The 13353-nt window shown below is 39.5% G+C and overlaps 1 protein-coding gene across 1 annotated transcript; it reads left to right on the top strand.

Moving 5' to 3' along the window:
- Positions 1-1288: 1288 nt before the first annotated feature.
- si:ch211-117c9.2 (solute carrier family 26 member 6) lies at positions 1289-12871 on the top strand. The gene is made up of 19 exons (XM_053316862.1): positions 1289-1573; positions 2318-2457; positions 3244-3354; positions 3467-3639; positions 3751-3915; positions 6182-6334; positions 6496-6578; positions 7180-7327; positions 8821-8934; positions 9052-9129; positions 9245-9340; positions 9445-9551; positions 9639-9708; positions 10130-10222; positions 10414-10521; positions 10616-10948; positions 11092-11146; positions 11369-11499; positions 11599-12871. The coding sequence occupies exons 1-19, from the start codon at positions 1434-1436 to the stop codon at positions 11623-11625; spliced, it is 2325 nt and encodes a 774-aa protein (XP_053172837.1). The 5' UTR covers positions 1289-1433; the 3' UTR covers positions 11626-12871.
- Positions 12872-13353: the final 482 nt, after the last annotated feature.

Raw genomic sequence — 13353 nt, 5'->3', positions numbered from 1 at the left:
GCACAGGAGACCAAGAAACAACACAATAAACAGACAACAAACAGACAATTGCAGTGATGTGCAGAACGTCTGCTGTATGTGTACTGCTAAGTAAGAATCATTAATATATTGCTTGTGTATCAATGGGATCCTGACTCATTATTTTCAGAGTTATCTTGCAACTAGGTTAAACCTGCTTGTCTCAATCATTCATCACCTCTCTGTCAACATTTCAGAGTATGCTACCACTTTTCATAAATTCTGTGAAACAAGAGAAACCTTGATCAATAACGAAAATCACTTTGACCCTATTAACCTGACTAAACATTAACCAGCTCAACGTAAACATCAAATAGATGATTCGACGGAGACTGTCAGGAGGGTGACTGATGAGTTTGTGTCATAAGGTTACCTGGTTCAAAGGTAAATATAACTTTGTTCTTTTATTTACCAAATTTACCTTTTGTGTTGTACTACATGATCTGTGCAGACTGAGTTTGTTCTCATATTGAGAATGTGTTGTGTGTTTTTTTAATCCAGTTTTCAATATTTGAAGTACAAATTAATTTTAGTTAGTGCTAACACTTAACATGTTATGTGTTATTGAAAGTGACCTTACAGTATGGTGGTGTCTTGCGATAATAAAATGATTATAAAATGTCATGATGGCAGGGCAGGGTTGTACTTTAGCTATATTACGACTGGCAGTACAGATGATTAAATAGTAGCAAAGACAAAGGTATGACAGAAGGTGAGAAAATTGATTCAGTTCAGGAAAAAAGTCCTTAAATTTGGACCATTGAATTCTATAAAATATATTGGGCAATGCAATGGCATAATGTGTCATGCCTTTCCTGCTGACAATTAAAATATTCTTACTTTATCTCCTGCATGCGGCAAGCAGCCATAAAGATAAGATGTTTCAGTCAATCTGTCACATTCTGACTTAGCATATTTTCCTCAGTGCTGTGATATGTGTGCTTTATGAAATACAATAAAACTTTCACATAAAATGATTGCCATCAGGTGTGTGTGTTTTCATATGCATTACTGTGTGTATGTTTCAGCATGCCACTAGTGTCAAATTTTCAGTCTTTCAAAAGTTCAGTCTTTGAACTGCAGTTTTTACTAAGTTAACCACCATAAGGTGTCATTAAAAAAAGCACACCCTCACCACACACAGTTACCTGAGGTGTATGTATGCTGGGTGGTGATTGGTCTCTTATAAGGGCAGGAAAGGAACAGTCCCTCCCATAGTCCGAAAACCACTGAGGAAAGGAGCACTGTCAATCAGTAGAGACTGAAGAGACTTCACTATCATTGCACAGTGTTTGTCTTGTCTTGGTTTTGTGCAACTATAACTGGCCTTTCCATTTAAGAGGACCCAAAGGCAGAAAAGGAGGAGCTCAGAGGGTCACTGGCTTCACGGAGTGTCTGCTGGCATTGACACTGACATGGGGGAGAAGGGCTGTTCGTCCCGGGAGTATTTTGTGCAGCGGGAGATTCTGAATGAGTCAAGTCTGGAAGAAGTGGCACAAAAAGGAACATGGTCTACGAAAACAAGCCTGGGTGATCAAGTGAAAGAGTCCCTGAGGTAAAAATAGAGATGAGAGTCAGGTGTAACAGGCAGATGACAACATTTATACACAATGATGCACACTGACTAAAAAGATATGTTTGGGTATGGATGTAGTTTTACATGCTTGTGTGTTTGAATTGATGATTAAGAAAGGCTGACTAATAGTTTAATCTGGGTCTATTAACGACAAGTGACAAGCAAAGCTCACAGTCTTATTTAATTCTAGTTAGATGCTTCAATAATTACCTCTGATGCATTATGTAAGACTGTTGGATATATTACCAATCACAACAGCACAGAACACATTTTAGGACAAAATATTTCCAATGCAATTGTTGCAATGAATGAATGGTGATCTTGTAATATTTCAGTCGAGGAAAATTCAGTTTGTGTTGCTAAAGCTCTACTAGAAAAAGTAGATATTTGTTGATACAGACATTCTTCTATTTTACTATTAGTTAACTACCACACTGTATTTGTCATAAGAAGTGAAGAGTAGTGTATAGACATGTGTGACCCAACGTGTCACATTTTTTCAAGGCCAACTGATAAAAACTGCAGCAGGTGTTACAACTCTCATGTCTCACTTGATGATGTTTTAGTTACTGTTGTTACTTTAAAGCTAAAATCATCACACATATGTTTTCCAAGTGACTTTGCAGACAGACATGCAGTCTCCCCACTCAGTGAAACATTTGGGTGTAAAATTGTGACCTCAGTATTACATATTTTACTGAGTGAGTACATTTTCTTTCACAGGTGTTCGGTACCCAGGGTGAAGCAGGCAGTAAAGAGCTGGGTGCCTGTGCTTAGCTGGCTGCCTAAATACTCCATCAGAGAAAATGCCTTAGGAGACCTGATCTCTGGCTGCAGCGTGGGCATCATGCATCTGCCGCAGGGTTTGTGTGTATGAATGTGTACAGTGGAGGGAGCTTGAAGTTTACCTGCATCACAGCTTTCAAATTAAGCTAACTTTGCCAATAACTTTTTTTAAGTTAACATTTGTCAGTTAATTATGATGACCCTACAGATAAGAGATGGTTAGCTTAGCTTAGCATTAAGACTGGAAACAAGGGGAAACAGATAGCGTGCCTCTGTCAAAAGGTAACAAAATCCTCTCACTAGCATTACCAAAGTAGACCAATAAACATTTTTCTCATTTGTTTGGTCCGTACAAAAACTGTAAACAAAAAGTTATGGTTTATGGGGGCCAAAAGGTGCCAGACTATTCATTGGTCAGGTATAGTGATTCGAGGGGTTGTTAAGTTACCTTTGTACAGAGCCAGGCTAGTTGTTTACATGTGTTTCCAGATTTTATGTTAATCTAAACTAAGCTAAGCTAACAGGCTGCTGGCTGTAAAGTCATATTTAAAGAACAGGATCCCAGTTTTGTCTAATTATGTCTTAAATTGAACATTGACACATTTTTCTTGCTGTGATCATTCCTCCTGTTCATACTGGCCATTAAGAAATCCAATGAATACATTTTTGCTCAAAATTCCATCACTTACATTGTATGTGCATTTTGAGGGGATCTTCTAAAACTCAGTATGAACAGGAGGGATGATAACAGTGAGCAAAACCTGTTTCAATGTTCATCTGGGTACCTGACTGTTGCTTTAAAACACTGTTTTGAATTTGTTTTGGAGAAGCGATACCCTTACTTTACCCCCTCTTACACCCAGGCATGGCGTATGCTCTCCTGGCCTCTTTACGCCCCGTGTATGGCCTGTACACCTCCCTCTACCCGGTCCTGGTCTACTTCATCTTTGGTACTTCCAAACACATCTCAATCGGTGAGTGAGAAAATGTGTGACTGTGATTAAGAATGAAAAAAGAAAAAGGTGATGTCAATATGGATAATCATCATGGTCTTTGTGGAGAAATGTGCATGTTTTTTATGTTCAGGTACGTTTGCTGTGATCAGCATCATGATTGGGAGTGTGACGGAGAGGTTGGCACCGGACAGTAACTTCATGGTAAATGGCACCAATGGAACGACTGCTGTGGACATTGATGGACGGGATGCCTACAGAGTACAGATAGCATGTGCCCTCACAGTCCTGACAGGAATCTTTCAGGTGTGCATCTGTCCATTTTTGCCAAACTGAAAACTTTTAGTGAATGTACTGAGGTGCCTGATTCATATTTTCTACTTTTGGTGAACTGTCTGTCTTGTTACCTATCCTAAGATACTGTTGGGTGTGGTGAGGTTTGGTTTCGTGGTCACCTATCTGTCTGAGCCGCTGATTCGTGGCTACACCACTGGATCGGCATGTCATGTGTGCGTCTCCCAGCTCAAGTACGTGTTTGGGGTCAAACCGGCTCGCTTCAGTGGTCCTCTCTCCCTGATTTACGTGAGTATGCCATGTATTACTCAACTCAGATACAGACCACAGATTTACTGATAGGCTTACAGTGGGTGGGCATAAATACACATTATAAGACCATGCAATTGCTCTGCAGCAAATACAACTAAGAAAATGTTTTGTTTATATGGGGACTGTCAGAGGTATTGATTCAAACTGATGTTCTTTTTTTGAGTCAAACATTTTTGATAATAATATGGCAAATAAAAGACTGCAATCTTCCATACCCAACATATTTAAATTGCGTAAAAACACAATAAAGCAAAAAGTTTATTTCATTTTGGTCCTTGGAAAAAGGAGGAGATGTTGTGTTGGCACCTAATCAGTTTAAAGCACACATAATAACAAAACAAACTTAGAACTGTCTGACAAAACTATGAATCAACTATTAAACTAACAGGCTTTTACAGCCTGATTACATTTCTGAGCTTCCTTCACTCAAATATCTTTTCATACTTGAATACATTTCAGAACTAATATTTGTTCACTTAGACGGTTACTCCGACTAATCAGATCTCCGCTTCAGGTTGAAGTTGGGTGGAGTTATGCTGCTTTATATGCTTTTATCTCACCAAACGTTGTGCAGTAATATACACCATAAGACTATGTAAATAGTTCCATCCTAACAGGTGCAATATAGCAAGGAGGTGGTCAGTCAATGTAAAACCGAGCTTATATCGGCCCGAGTCAAATTGGAACTTGTAATTCATAAGTTACTGCTTTTCTGACAGTGACATGTTAAAATGCCTTCCTTGAAAAAGGCCTGTAAGAAATTGGTTACATATTAGCTTTAGCTTCAAAATCATCTGAGCTTTCAAAGAAACAGGGCATTTCAATGGTACAAAGATGTTGGATAATTGTGGTCTGAATTTCTGAAGCGTCACTCACAAACACTGCAAAAATGTGTTAATGTGGCATGGGGAAGAGTCTCAGGAGTATGTTCCAGTGACAGAAACACAGCACACCAATAGTTGTTAATCTGCATCTTGGGTGGTTTAAGTTTTGCACAAATTTGCATCAAATATCAGAAAAGACATGTGATAATTGAATCAGATATTGCATGATGAATCCTATTTACAGGACACACAGAACAAGCAGCTGGAAGTTTAAGAAAGAAACGAGAAGGGTGTGACAGGTAGTGTGTTTTAGGCAGCAAAGGAAGGACACAAATGCAGATTAAAGAGGAAAGCAGGAACAGCTCAGTGAGTTTATTGTTAAAAGTGAAATACAAAGGCTCACAGGCATGGGTGGCAAGTTCAAACAGTCCACAGTAGTATTAAATCCACAGAGTTGCAGGAAAGAGATACAGAAAGATCCACACATGCAGGAAAGCAGGTGTAAATATGATAGAAGTCAGACAGAAGCGAGAAAGCACTGACAAAAACGACCATCTGACAAGAGAGCAAAGGATCTGGACCAGTATATAAAGTAAGTGGCTGATGAGGGAATGTGGTGCAGGTGGGGAGATCAGCAGGAAAGTACATGTGGGGAGGAATGAGTTGATTGCAGTGATTGTAGGATAGGTGGGAGTGGCAGGATCAGCAAAGCAAGGAGAAAAACTCTGCGGACATCTAGTGGACTGTTGGAGAATGGCAATTAAGAAGAGAAAGAAGTGGGCATACAGCTAGAGAAAGGGACATGGAGCCAGAATGTCAAAACAGGGAACAACCTATCGTCTCTTGAAAACGGTGGAAGTGATTGCACCAGAGCATAACAGGGAGGAAACACCCTATCCTTTATTTATTTCATGACCCCTACCTAAAGTGTTTAGTAAAAACAAAACACCTTTAACAGTCTCAAATAAATAATAGCACTTTATGGTAAAGGCACATGTGTTATGAATTCTTAGGAAACCATTCATTCCTGAATTAACAGGAACGTACAAGAATTGAAAGTATCTCATCATTAATTGATCCAGCAACTGAGGTTTTTCAATCATCATGATATCTGACTTATTAATGAGGCTTATGTCTCCTTCATAGTTACATCTGCAATTAAATGTACAGGCTAAAAACCTTACTAGTCACAGTATATAGTCTGTCTCTGCCAAAAATATTGTAGCTTTCTTGCAAATGTGATGTAGTATGTTACCATTCAGTGTTACTGACATCTCTATAATTATATCCACTCCTTCTGCTTTGGTGCAGCAAGGTGGTGAAGCCAGCACACAAACCAGCATTAAACATGTCCACACTTTGTTGCTTTCTATATGTGCCTTAACTTAATCCACCGTCAACCACTCTTCTCCCCACAGACTCTGTTGGATATTTGCGGGCTGCTACCTCAGACTAAGGTGCCAGAGCTGGTGGTCAGTCTGGTGGCACTTTCTGTTCTCATTGTAGTCAAAGAAGTCAACGCCTGCTACAGCAAGAAGCTGCCCCTTCCTGTCCCAATAGAGCTCATAGTGGTGAGTGCTCCATCTTATTGTGTCCAACATGTGTGTTCCTTTGGTAGTCCAGCAGGGGGCATCTTAACCACTGTGATCATTCTGGAGAGTGGAGAGGGAGAGTAATAATTTACCTCACATATTGAACCATCATTCCTTGTGCCTTTGTTTTTTTTCATTAGATCATAGCAGCAACAATCATCATCCACTTTTGTGGACTTACTAGTACATACAACATTGACGTGGTTGGAGAGATTCCCAGTGGGTGAGTTTATCAAAGGTTCCTGGAAAAGCTCCTGCTGTAAAAAAGGTTCAATAACTGAGTTTAGTTTCCCCAGGAGGTATGACATATAGATGTGTAAATATAAGATATAATTGCAGGCTATTGTAATATATTCCAAAACTACTTAAAGCTTTCCTTGTGTTTATTTAGACAATCAACAGTTTTTGATATCCGTGGAATTCTGGATTAGTCATTCTTGGTAAAGATGAGGGTTTGGGCGTGTTTCTAAAGTATTAAGAAAGTTCATGTGTTTACCAGATGCAGAATGGGTGAGGCACTGTATTACACAGTAACAACAATCTGCCTAAAAGCTGTAATGCCAAGACTGGATTCAGCAAAAGAGTGCACATGCTGCTATGGACAGTCACATCAATATTTAGCAAGCAAGCAGCTTGCAAGAAGCGTATTATTAGTTCATTTACTTTTACTACCAAGATGTTTTAACAGCTTTAGTAAATCTACAAGTTGTGCTAATGCTCTGAGCTGTTTGTAGAGTGTGCTGTGTTTGTGTGAATGCCTGTATGTGCTTCACAAGAGAGCAGTTATAAAAACCTGAACGATTCATCTTGTCCCCCTGCTCCAGGCTCAATGCCCCTCGTGCTCCTGATGCATCTTTATTCTCAACGGTGATCGGCGATGCTTTTGCTGTGGCCATTGTGGGATATGCCATTAATATTTCTCTGGGCAAAACATTTGCCCTCAAACATGGGTACAAGGTGGACAGCAACCAGGTGAGGCATAGGCAAACACACACAAGCTTTTGTGTATACACACATACACACACGCACACACACACACACACACACACACACACACACACACACACACACACACACACACACACACACACACACACACACAAACTAACAAACAACTGTGAGAGTTATACTTGGAGTCTCTGTTCCTGTCTGACTCACTGCTAACAGGAAAGACTTGGCCTAATATTAGTTACTTTCTGTTTGGTCACAGTGGGTGACTGTCATAACAGTGGTAAAATTATTCAGATTGACCTGGATCATGCCAAAACCTACAGCAGAGTTATTTTCTGTACAATTATTTGTGTACCTCAGTTCTGTTGAAATGTTCTGTTTACAACCAGGAAATCATTTTAATCATCACTGTCTTTTGTTTCTAAAGCTGTAAAGAGCCAATTATTTATTTAACTGTCAGCGTGGCATTGTTTTTACAATTGTTTACCATTTTTCACCATTTTTTCCACATTTCATATAACATATCAGTACGATTTAGGAAAATAGGTTTCTCTTATTCCTTCATCTAAAGCCATCATGATGGATTATATCCCAATAATGATGACAGACTGAAATTTGATCATCCAAAGCTCTTAAGGAGGCAGCCAAAGAGTCCATTTCCAAATGTTATAATACCTCAAACATCTCCAAGTGCATAATATCGGCATGCATAGTTGCAGTTCCAGTAAATTTATTTTGCAGTTTATGTGAAAATGACAGATCAAATATCAGTTTGGATTACATGAAATGTATCAGACAAAGTTTAATAAAGTGTGTTTAACTATTGTTAGAATAAATACAAATGGAGATACAAATTGCATGAAACCTCTACATAAGAGTATCACTCCCTCTGTCATAGAGATTCAAAGATTTTCTCATCTGATTATTCACTCTGCCAAACAATGACCTGAGATTGAACTATACTGTCTTCTTTTTGCTACTACATCAGGTCATGGCTTCACTTTACTGAAAAAATTATGTTACCTTAGAAATAGATGAATATAAAGACAGAACCTCTAATAACCCATATGCTTTCTACTTTTTGCATGCATGTAGGTACACAGAAGTTTTTTTTTTCTTTTTAAATCTCTTACTCTTGTTCACTGCACCCAGACTTGTGCACGTACACACATTTGCAGAGGCATGTGACTGAGATCACTCTGCTCTAGAGAGAGACAGACTGGGAGCACTCAGCCTCTAAGAGCTAGCTTGCTAAATCATTCATGCCAACAAGCTTTATGCATTAAAGGTGCCTTAAATATTCTTGGCACCGCTCTCAACGTGGCAGTGATGTGTTGACATGGCTATAAACTTAATGAACAGTACACTTGAACTGAAGAGTCCAGACATAGGTGGACCAAAGTCATTGATATTCATAGTATCAAATGTAAATATCAAATGTCATCTACCTCTCAGTCTGTAGATACACTTTATTACTTTCAGCTGAAATGTTGTGTCTGTTTGCTTTTTTCCAGGAGTTGGTTGCCGTCGGTCTCAGTAACAGTATTGGCAGCTTTTTTCAGTGTTACTCTGTGACTTCTTCCTTGTCTCGTAGCCTCGTCCAGGAGAGCACAGGGGGCAAGACACAAGTAAACACATATAAACACATCTGTCACCAGCAGCACAAATACCTCTGATTTCATTTTATGCTTATATTCAACTTAGACCATTTACTGTATGGTGTATGTGGTTGTGTGTTTTGTCAGGTTGCAAGTGTGATTTCGTCCATCATTGTGCTAGTCACAGTTTTAAAAATAGGTTCTCTCTTTGAGGATCTCCCCAAGGTAACACTGCTTCCTCTAAGATTCCTCCCTAGTGATCAATATTTCTTTTGGTAGGCTATTAAAATAGCATATAAAGATGTGGGTAAATGTGAATATATCTGTGTTTGCTTCTCAGGCTGTCTTATCCACAATAGTGTTCGTGAACTTAAAAGGAATGTTTAAGCAGTTCATGGACGTGCCTCTGCTGTGGAAGACCAACAAGGTTGATTTGGTATGACTAAATCCTCTTTAAGAGCCATTCTGTTCAGTTAAATACTGTGTGAACCGTTTAGTACTCTTGACCCCACTGACTGTCAGTGTTTTGCTGCCCTGTAGCTGGTGTGGCTGGTAACATTCACAAGCACCATCCTGCTCAACTTGGACTTGGGTCTGGCTGTCTCCGTTGTCTTTTCCATGTTGACTTTCATCTTCAGAACACAAATGTAACTACACACCATTAAGTTTAAACAAAATAAGATTCTGATTACATCTTCACAGAAGGGTAATTTTGTTATTTTAACATCTTTCAGGCCTCGCTACTCTATCTTAGGCAATGTGAAGGGCACAGACTTGTATCTGGACGTAGACACCTACAAGGAGGTAAGCATGTTTTAGTGATAAAAGAAAGATGTTCAGTACTGTATTCATCCACTCAATGTTAAAGGGTCAATTTACCAAAATTATAAAGATACATAGCAGGGAGATAGCTTTGGTTTTATTATTTTTGAGATATCTGCGTCTGAGAATTCTACTGGCCCACTGTAAACCAGTGGTGCAGTCTTTCCAGAAACAATGTCCTAGTTTAATCATCTTCAGAGCTCTTTGTCAACAGTTTTCAACGGGACCATTTCCATGTAGCTCTTGTTTTAGATATGCTACTGGTAGAGTTATACCAACCTCCAATCAGTAAGTGATAGGAGAGCTGCATTAATCCAACAATACCTGAGGGATGTAAAAAGTGCAAATGAAAGCAGAACATGGTGTGAGCTTCTGAACTCTTCTTCATGATGTGTCCCTGCAGGCCAAAGAGATTCCAGGAATTAAAATCTTCCGTTCATCCACAACTATCTACTACACAAATGCTGACATGTACTTGGAGGCCCTGCAAAATAAGGTGTGTGCGTGTGTGTGTGCATGTGTTTCAATGAATCTACGTGTGTGTTTGTGTGCAGGCTTGCATTTGATTACAAGATGTAATCCCTGTCTGCTGTTTACAGAACCCTTAATTGCTTTCATTATCTCTCTCTTTCTCTTGCTTGTCTCACTTTCTCTTTTCTTTAATGTGATGCTCGGCCTTTTGTGCAGAGTGGAATTGAAATAGGGAAGCTGCTGACAGCAAAGAAGAAACGAGATGCAAAGATGAAGCGTGAACAGCAAAAAGAGAAAAAGAAAGCTAAAAAGGAGGAAAAGAAAGTATGATAATGACACATTTGAAGACACCTCAAGTGAATTATGGATTTGAACTGAAACATACCAAATACTTATTTCCATCTTTTCAACCTCTTAGCAGAAAAAAGGGGTCGGCAGCCTGTCCAACAGCACACTGCAGTCTGTCTCTGCAGGAGTGAAGGAACAGAGTCAGGAAAATGGTGTCGCCTTAAACTTGAAAGAAACCTCTTCAAATGCTCTCAATAAAGGCCAAGTAAACTGGGCTTACAAACATGACACAGCAATGTCAGGCTCAGATTCAGACACAGCATGCCATGTCTATGACGGCATCACCCAGGTGTCGCACCAAGGAGATGTTGAGAAGGGAAGGGCCTCTGGCACGCACAGCATTATCTTGGACATCTCAACAACCAGCTTTGTGGACACAGTCACTGTGAAGACCTTGAAAAATGTAAGTGTGCAAGACTTATTTACATTGAATAATCAGATATTTTGTTAAGTGTATACGTGACCAGGGAGAACTTTTACACTTACTTAGAAAGAATAGGTGTCATAAGCAACTGTATAACTGTGATATCTGTATTTTTCTCCCAGACGTTCAGGGACTTTGGAGAGGTTGATTTGGACGTCTATCTAGCGGGCTGCCAAGGTGAGTGGCACACAAGACAAAATATAGACAAAGTAAATGTCCTTAATGCAGAGTCAAGGACATTTTAGATAATGAATGCATCAAGGTCTCCGCCTCAGTGGCGTCACATTGTTCCCTGTCAGAAACATCAAACATATTTATTTCTATGGTCACAAAATGTTTTCCCTCTCTTGCCTTCATGTCATGCATACTTTTCTGCCTGTCTGTGTGGTCAAATATTAGCCTGTGTTGTGGAGCAGTTGGAAACAGCAGGTTTCTTCTCAGAGTCCATCCCAAAGAGCAGACTGTTTGTTACAGTTCATGATGCAGTGCTACATATTCTCAAGAAGATGGGACAGACGGACTTCATCCTCGTAAGTTCAACACCATTCATATTCATTATACTCCAGCTGTCATTATGATAATATATTCAGAAATGTTCATCACTGCTCAACATCCCTTTTTTTTCCCAGGATGTTCCCTGCAACACCCGGATGTGATCAGCAGGGGTCAGACTGTTCCAGCTCTCGCCATCTTCTTCCTCATCCTCCTTCTCTCATTCAGATGGCTGCTCCATTGGTCACAATTGGTTGTCACTGACTCCTCCCCCTTCAGTGGGGGAAAATGCACCACCTTGACACGGCGGCCTGTTGCCATGGAAATACAGGGAGCCGTTGCTGTGGCAACAGGCTTTTTATGATATCGTCTAATGAGATAGCCAGAAATACGTCATTGCAGCTCTCTTGCTGTGGTGTGTGAGAGACAGAGAAGGGGCGGGGGTTGAGTAGGAGAATGTAACACAGGACTAATAGGAGTCTGTATTTATAGCCTGAGTGAGAGAGTAGAGAGGGAGTGAAAGGCTGACTGTAAGGTGAAACTCATAGCTGAAAGATGTCATGAAACAACAGTGTTTGCATGTGTGCAAGTCTGTCTGTCTATATTCTGTCTTGGCCTGCTGTTCTTTCAGAGTAAGAAAAGGCCAAATGTTTTCCATGATGAATCAATAAAATGTAAATATTTGTCATTGATATGGCTGAGCCATACCCTCTGGGAGGGGTTCTTAATCCTACATTACCATTGGTTTGCACCAAAAGATTGCAAGACTCAGTTGAATTGTGCATTGTTGTATGTGGGTGTTACGTTTAAAGAGTAGCAGCTTTCAAACATGTGATTGTATTTATAGTCAGAATTCACACATCTGTTTCCCCTGACATCTTGAGTGCCTTTATATTTCTGGGATCCCGCGTAATGTTATCATCTGATATCACTATTATCGTCTGGCAAAACACTATTGTAATATTTCCCAGGTACAACATAAATTTGGGTCGGCTACCCAAAGAGATTTGCACTGAGCCATACAGTTCTGCATGATGAGTACATTCATGTACAGTTTAATAGATTAGAAAAATGTGTTTTCTAAAAGCAAATATGTTTTTCAGCTGACTTTCAGTGGGATGTCAGGGCTTCAGTCTACAGATAACACTGGTATGTGTGCCAGGGATCCCTTTAATTATTTGTTTTTTGGGTTAAACACTCCACTGTAAAATGCCAAGTGAACTGAATGAAGTTAAAATAAATTACAGGACCTGCATATTTCCTGTTTGTCAGAGAGTGTGCTGCTCAAAGTTCAGCTCACCAACTGATTAAACTTCTAGTTAGTATCTTTATAAAGCTGAAATATTTTAATATATAAGCTAAGTTTTTTAAAAATACAAATTTAAAAGTGTAATATTTTTCTTGTGAGTGTACCAGAATACTATCAGTACATATCTACTGGAGTTATGAATGAAGTAAAAATGAAACCATGTAAATAAAGAGCCATGAAAACACAGTGTCCATCTTTATCTGGTCATTTATTGCTTCTTTCCTGACATTGGCATCAAGTCTCTTTCCCCTCCCCACAACCCTGTCTCCTGCTTTTTGCACAATTCAGTCTGAAGTTTCTCTCCTTCTCTTAAGGTGGAAATACTGATCATCATCCCCTCCAATTATTGTTAACACTGATTCACAGATCCTACAATACACTGGATACTTAAGTTAGTTCATAACACACAGTTGGAAGTGATGATGCATTGTCTCTTTTTGATTATTATTATTATTTTTTACAAATGAAGGTTATTTTTGTACAGTTAATGAAGAGAACACAGTTGGCAGGAAACAATAGCCAAAGGCAATGTTACATGTAAATGAAGACACCACTGCCACGGTCCAACACGCAGTCCTGACAG

Source organism: Scomber japonicus, chromosome 4 (assembly GCF_027409825.1).
Source record: "Scomber japonicus isolate fScoJap1 chromosome 4, fScoJap1.pri, whole genome shotgun sequence".
NCBI lineage: Eukaryota > Metazoa > Chordata > Actinopteri > Scombriformes > Scombridae > Scomber > Scomber japonicus.
This window is presented reverse-complemented; position numbering and strand designations above follow the sequence as displayed.

Coding starts and splice junctions, on each gene's coding strand:
- si:ch211-117c9.2 (XM_053316862.1), top strand. CDS start 1,434: ATGGGGGAGAAGGGCTGTTCGTCCCGGGAGTATTTTGTGCAGCGGGAG. Junction 10,522..10,615: donor CTAAAAAGGAGGAAAAGAAA/GTATGATAATGA, acceptor TCAACCTCTTAG/CAGAAAAAAGGGGTCGGCAG. Junction 10,949..11,091: donor CTGTGAAGACCTTGAAAAAT/GTAAGTGTGCAA, acceptor TTTTTCTCCCAG/ACGTTCAGGGACTTTGGAGA.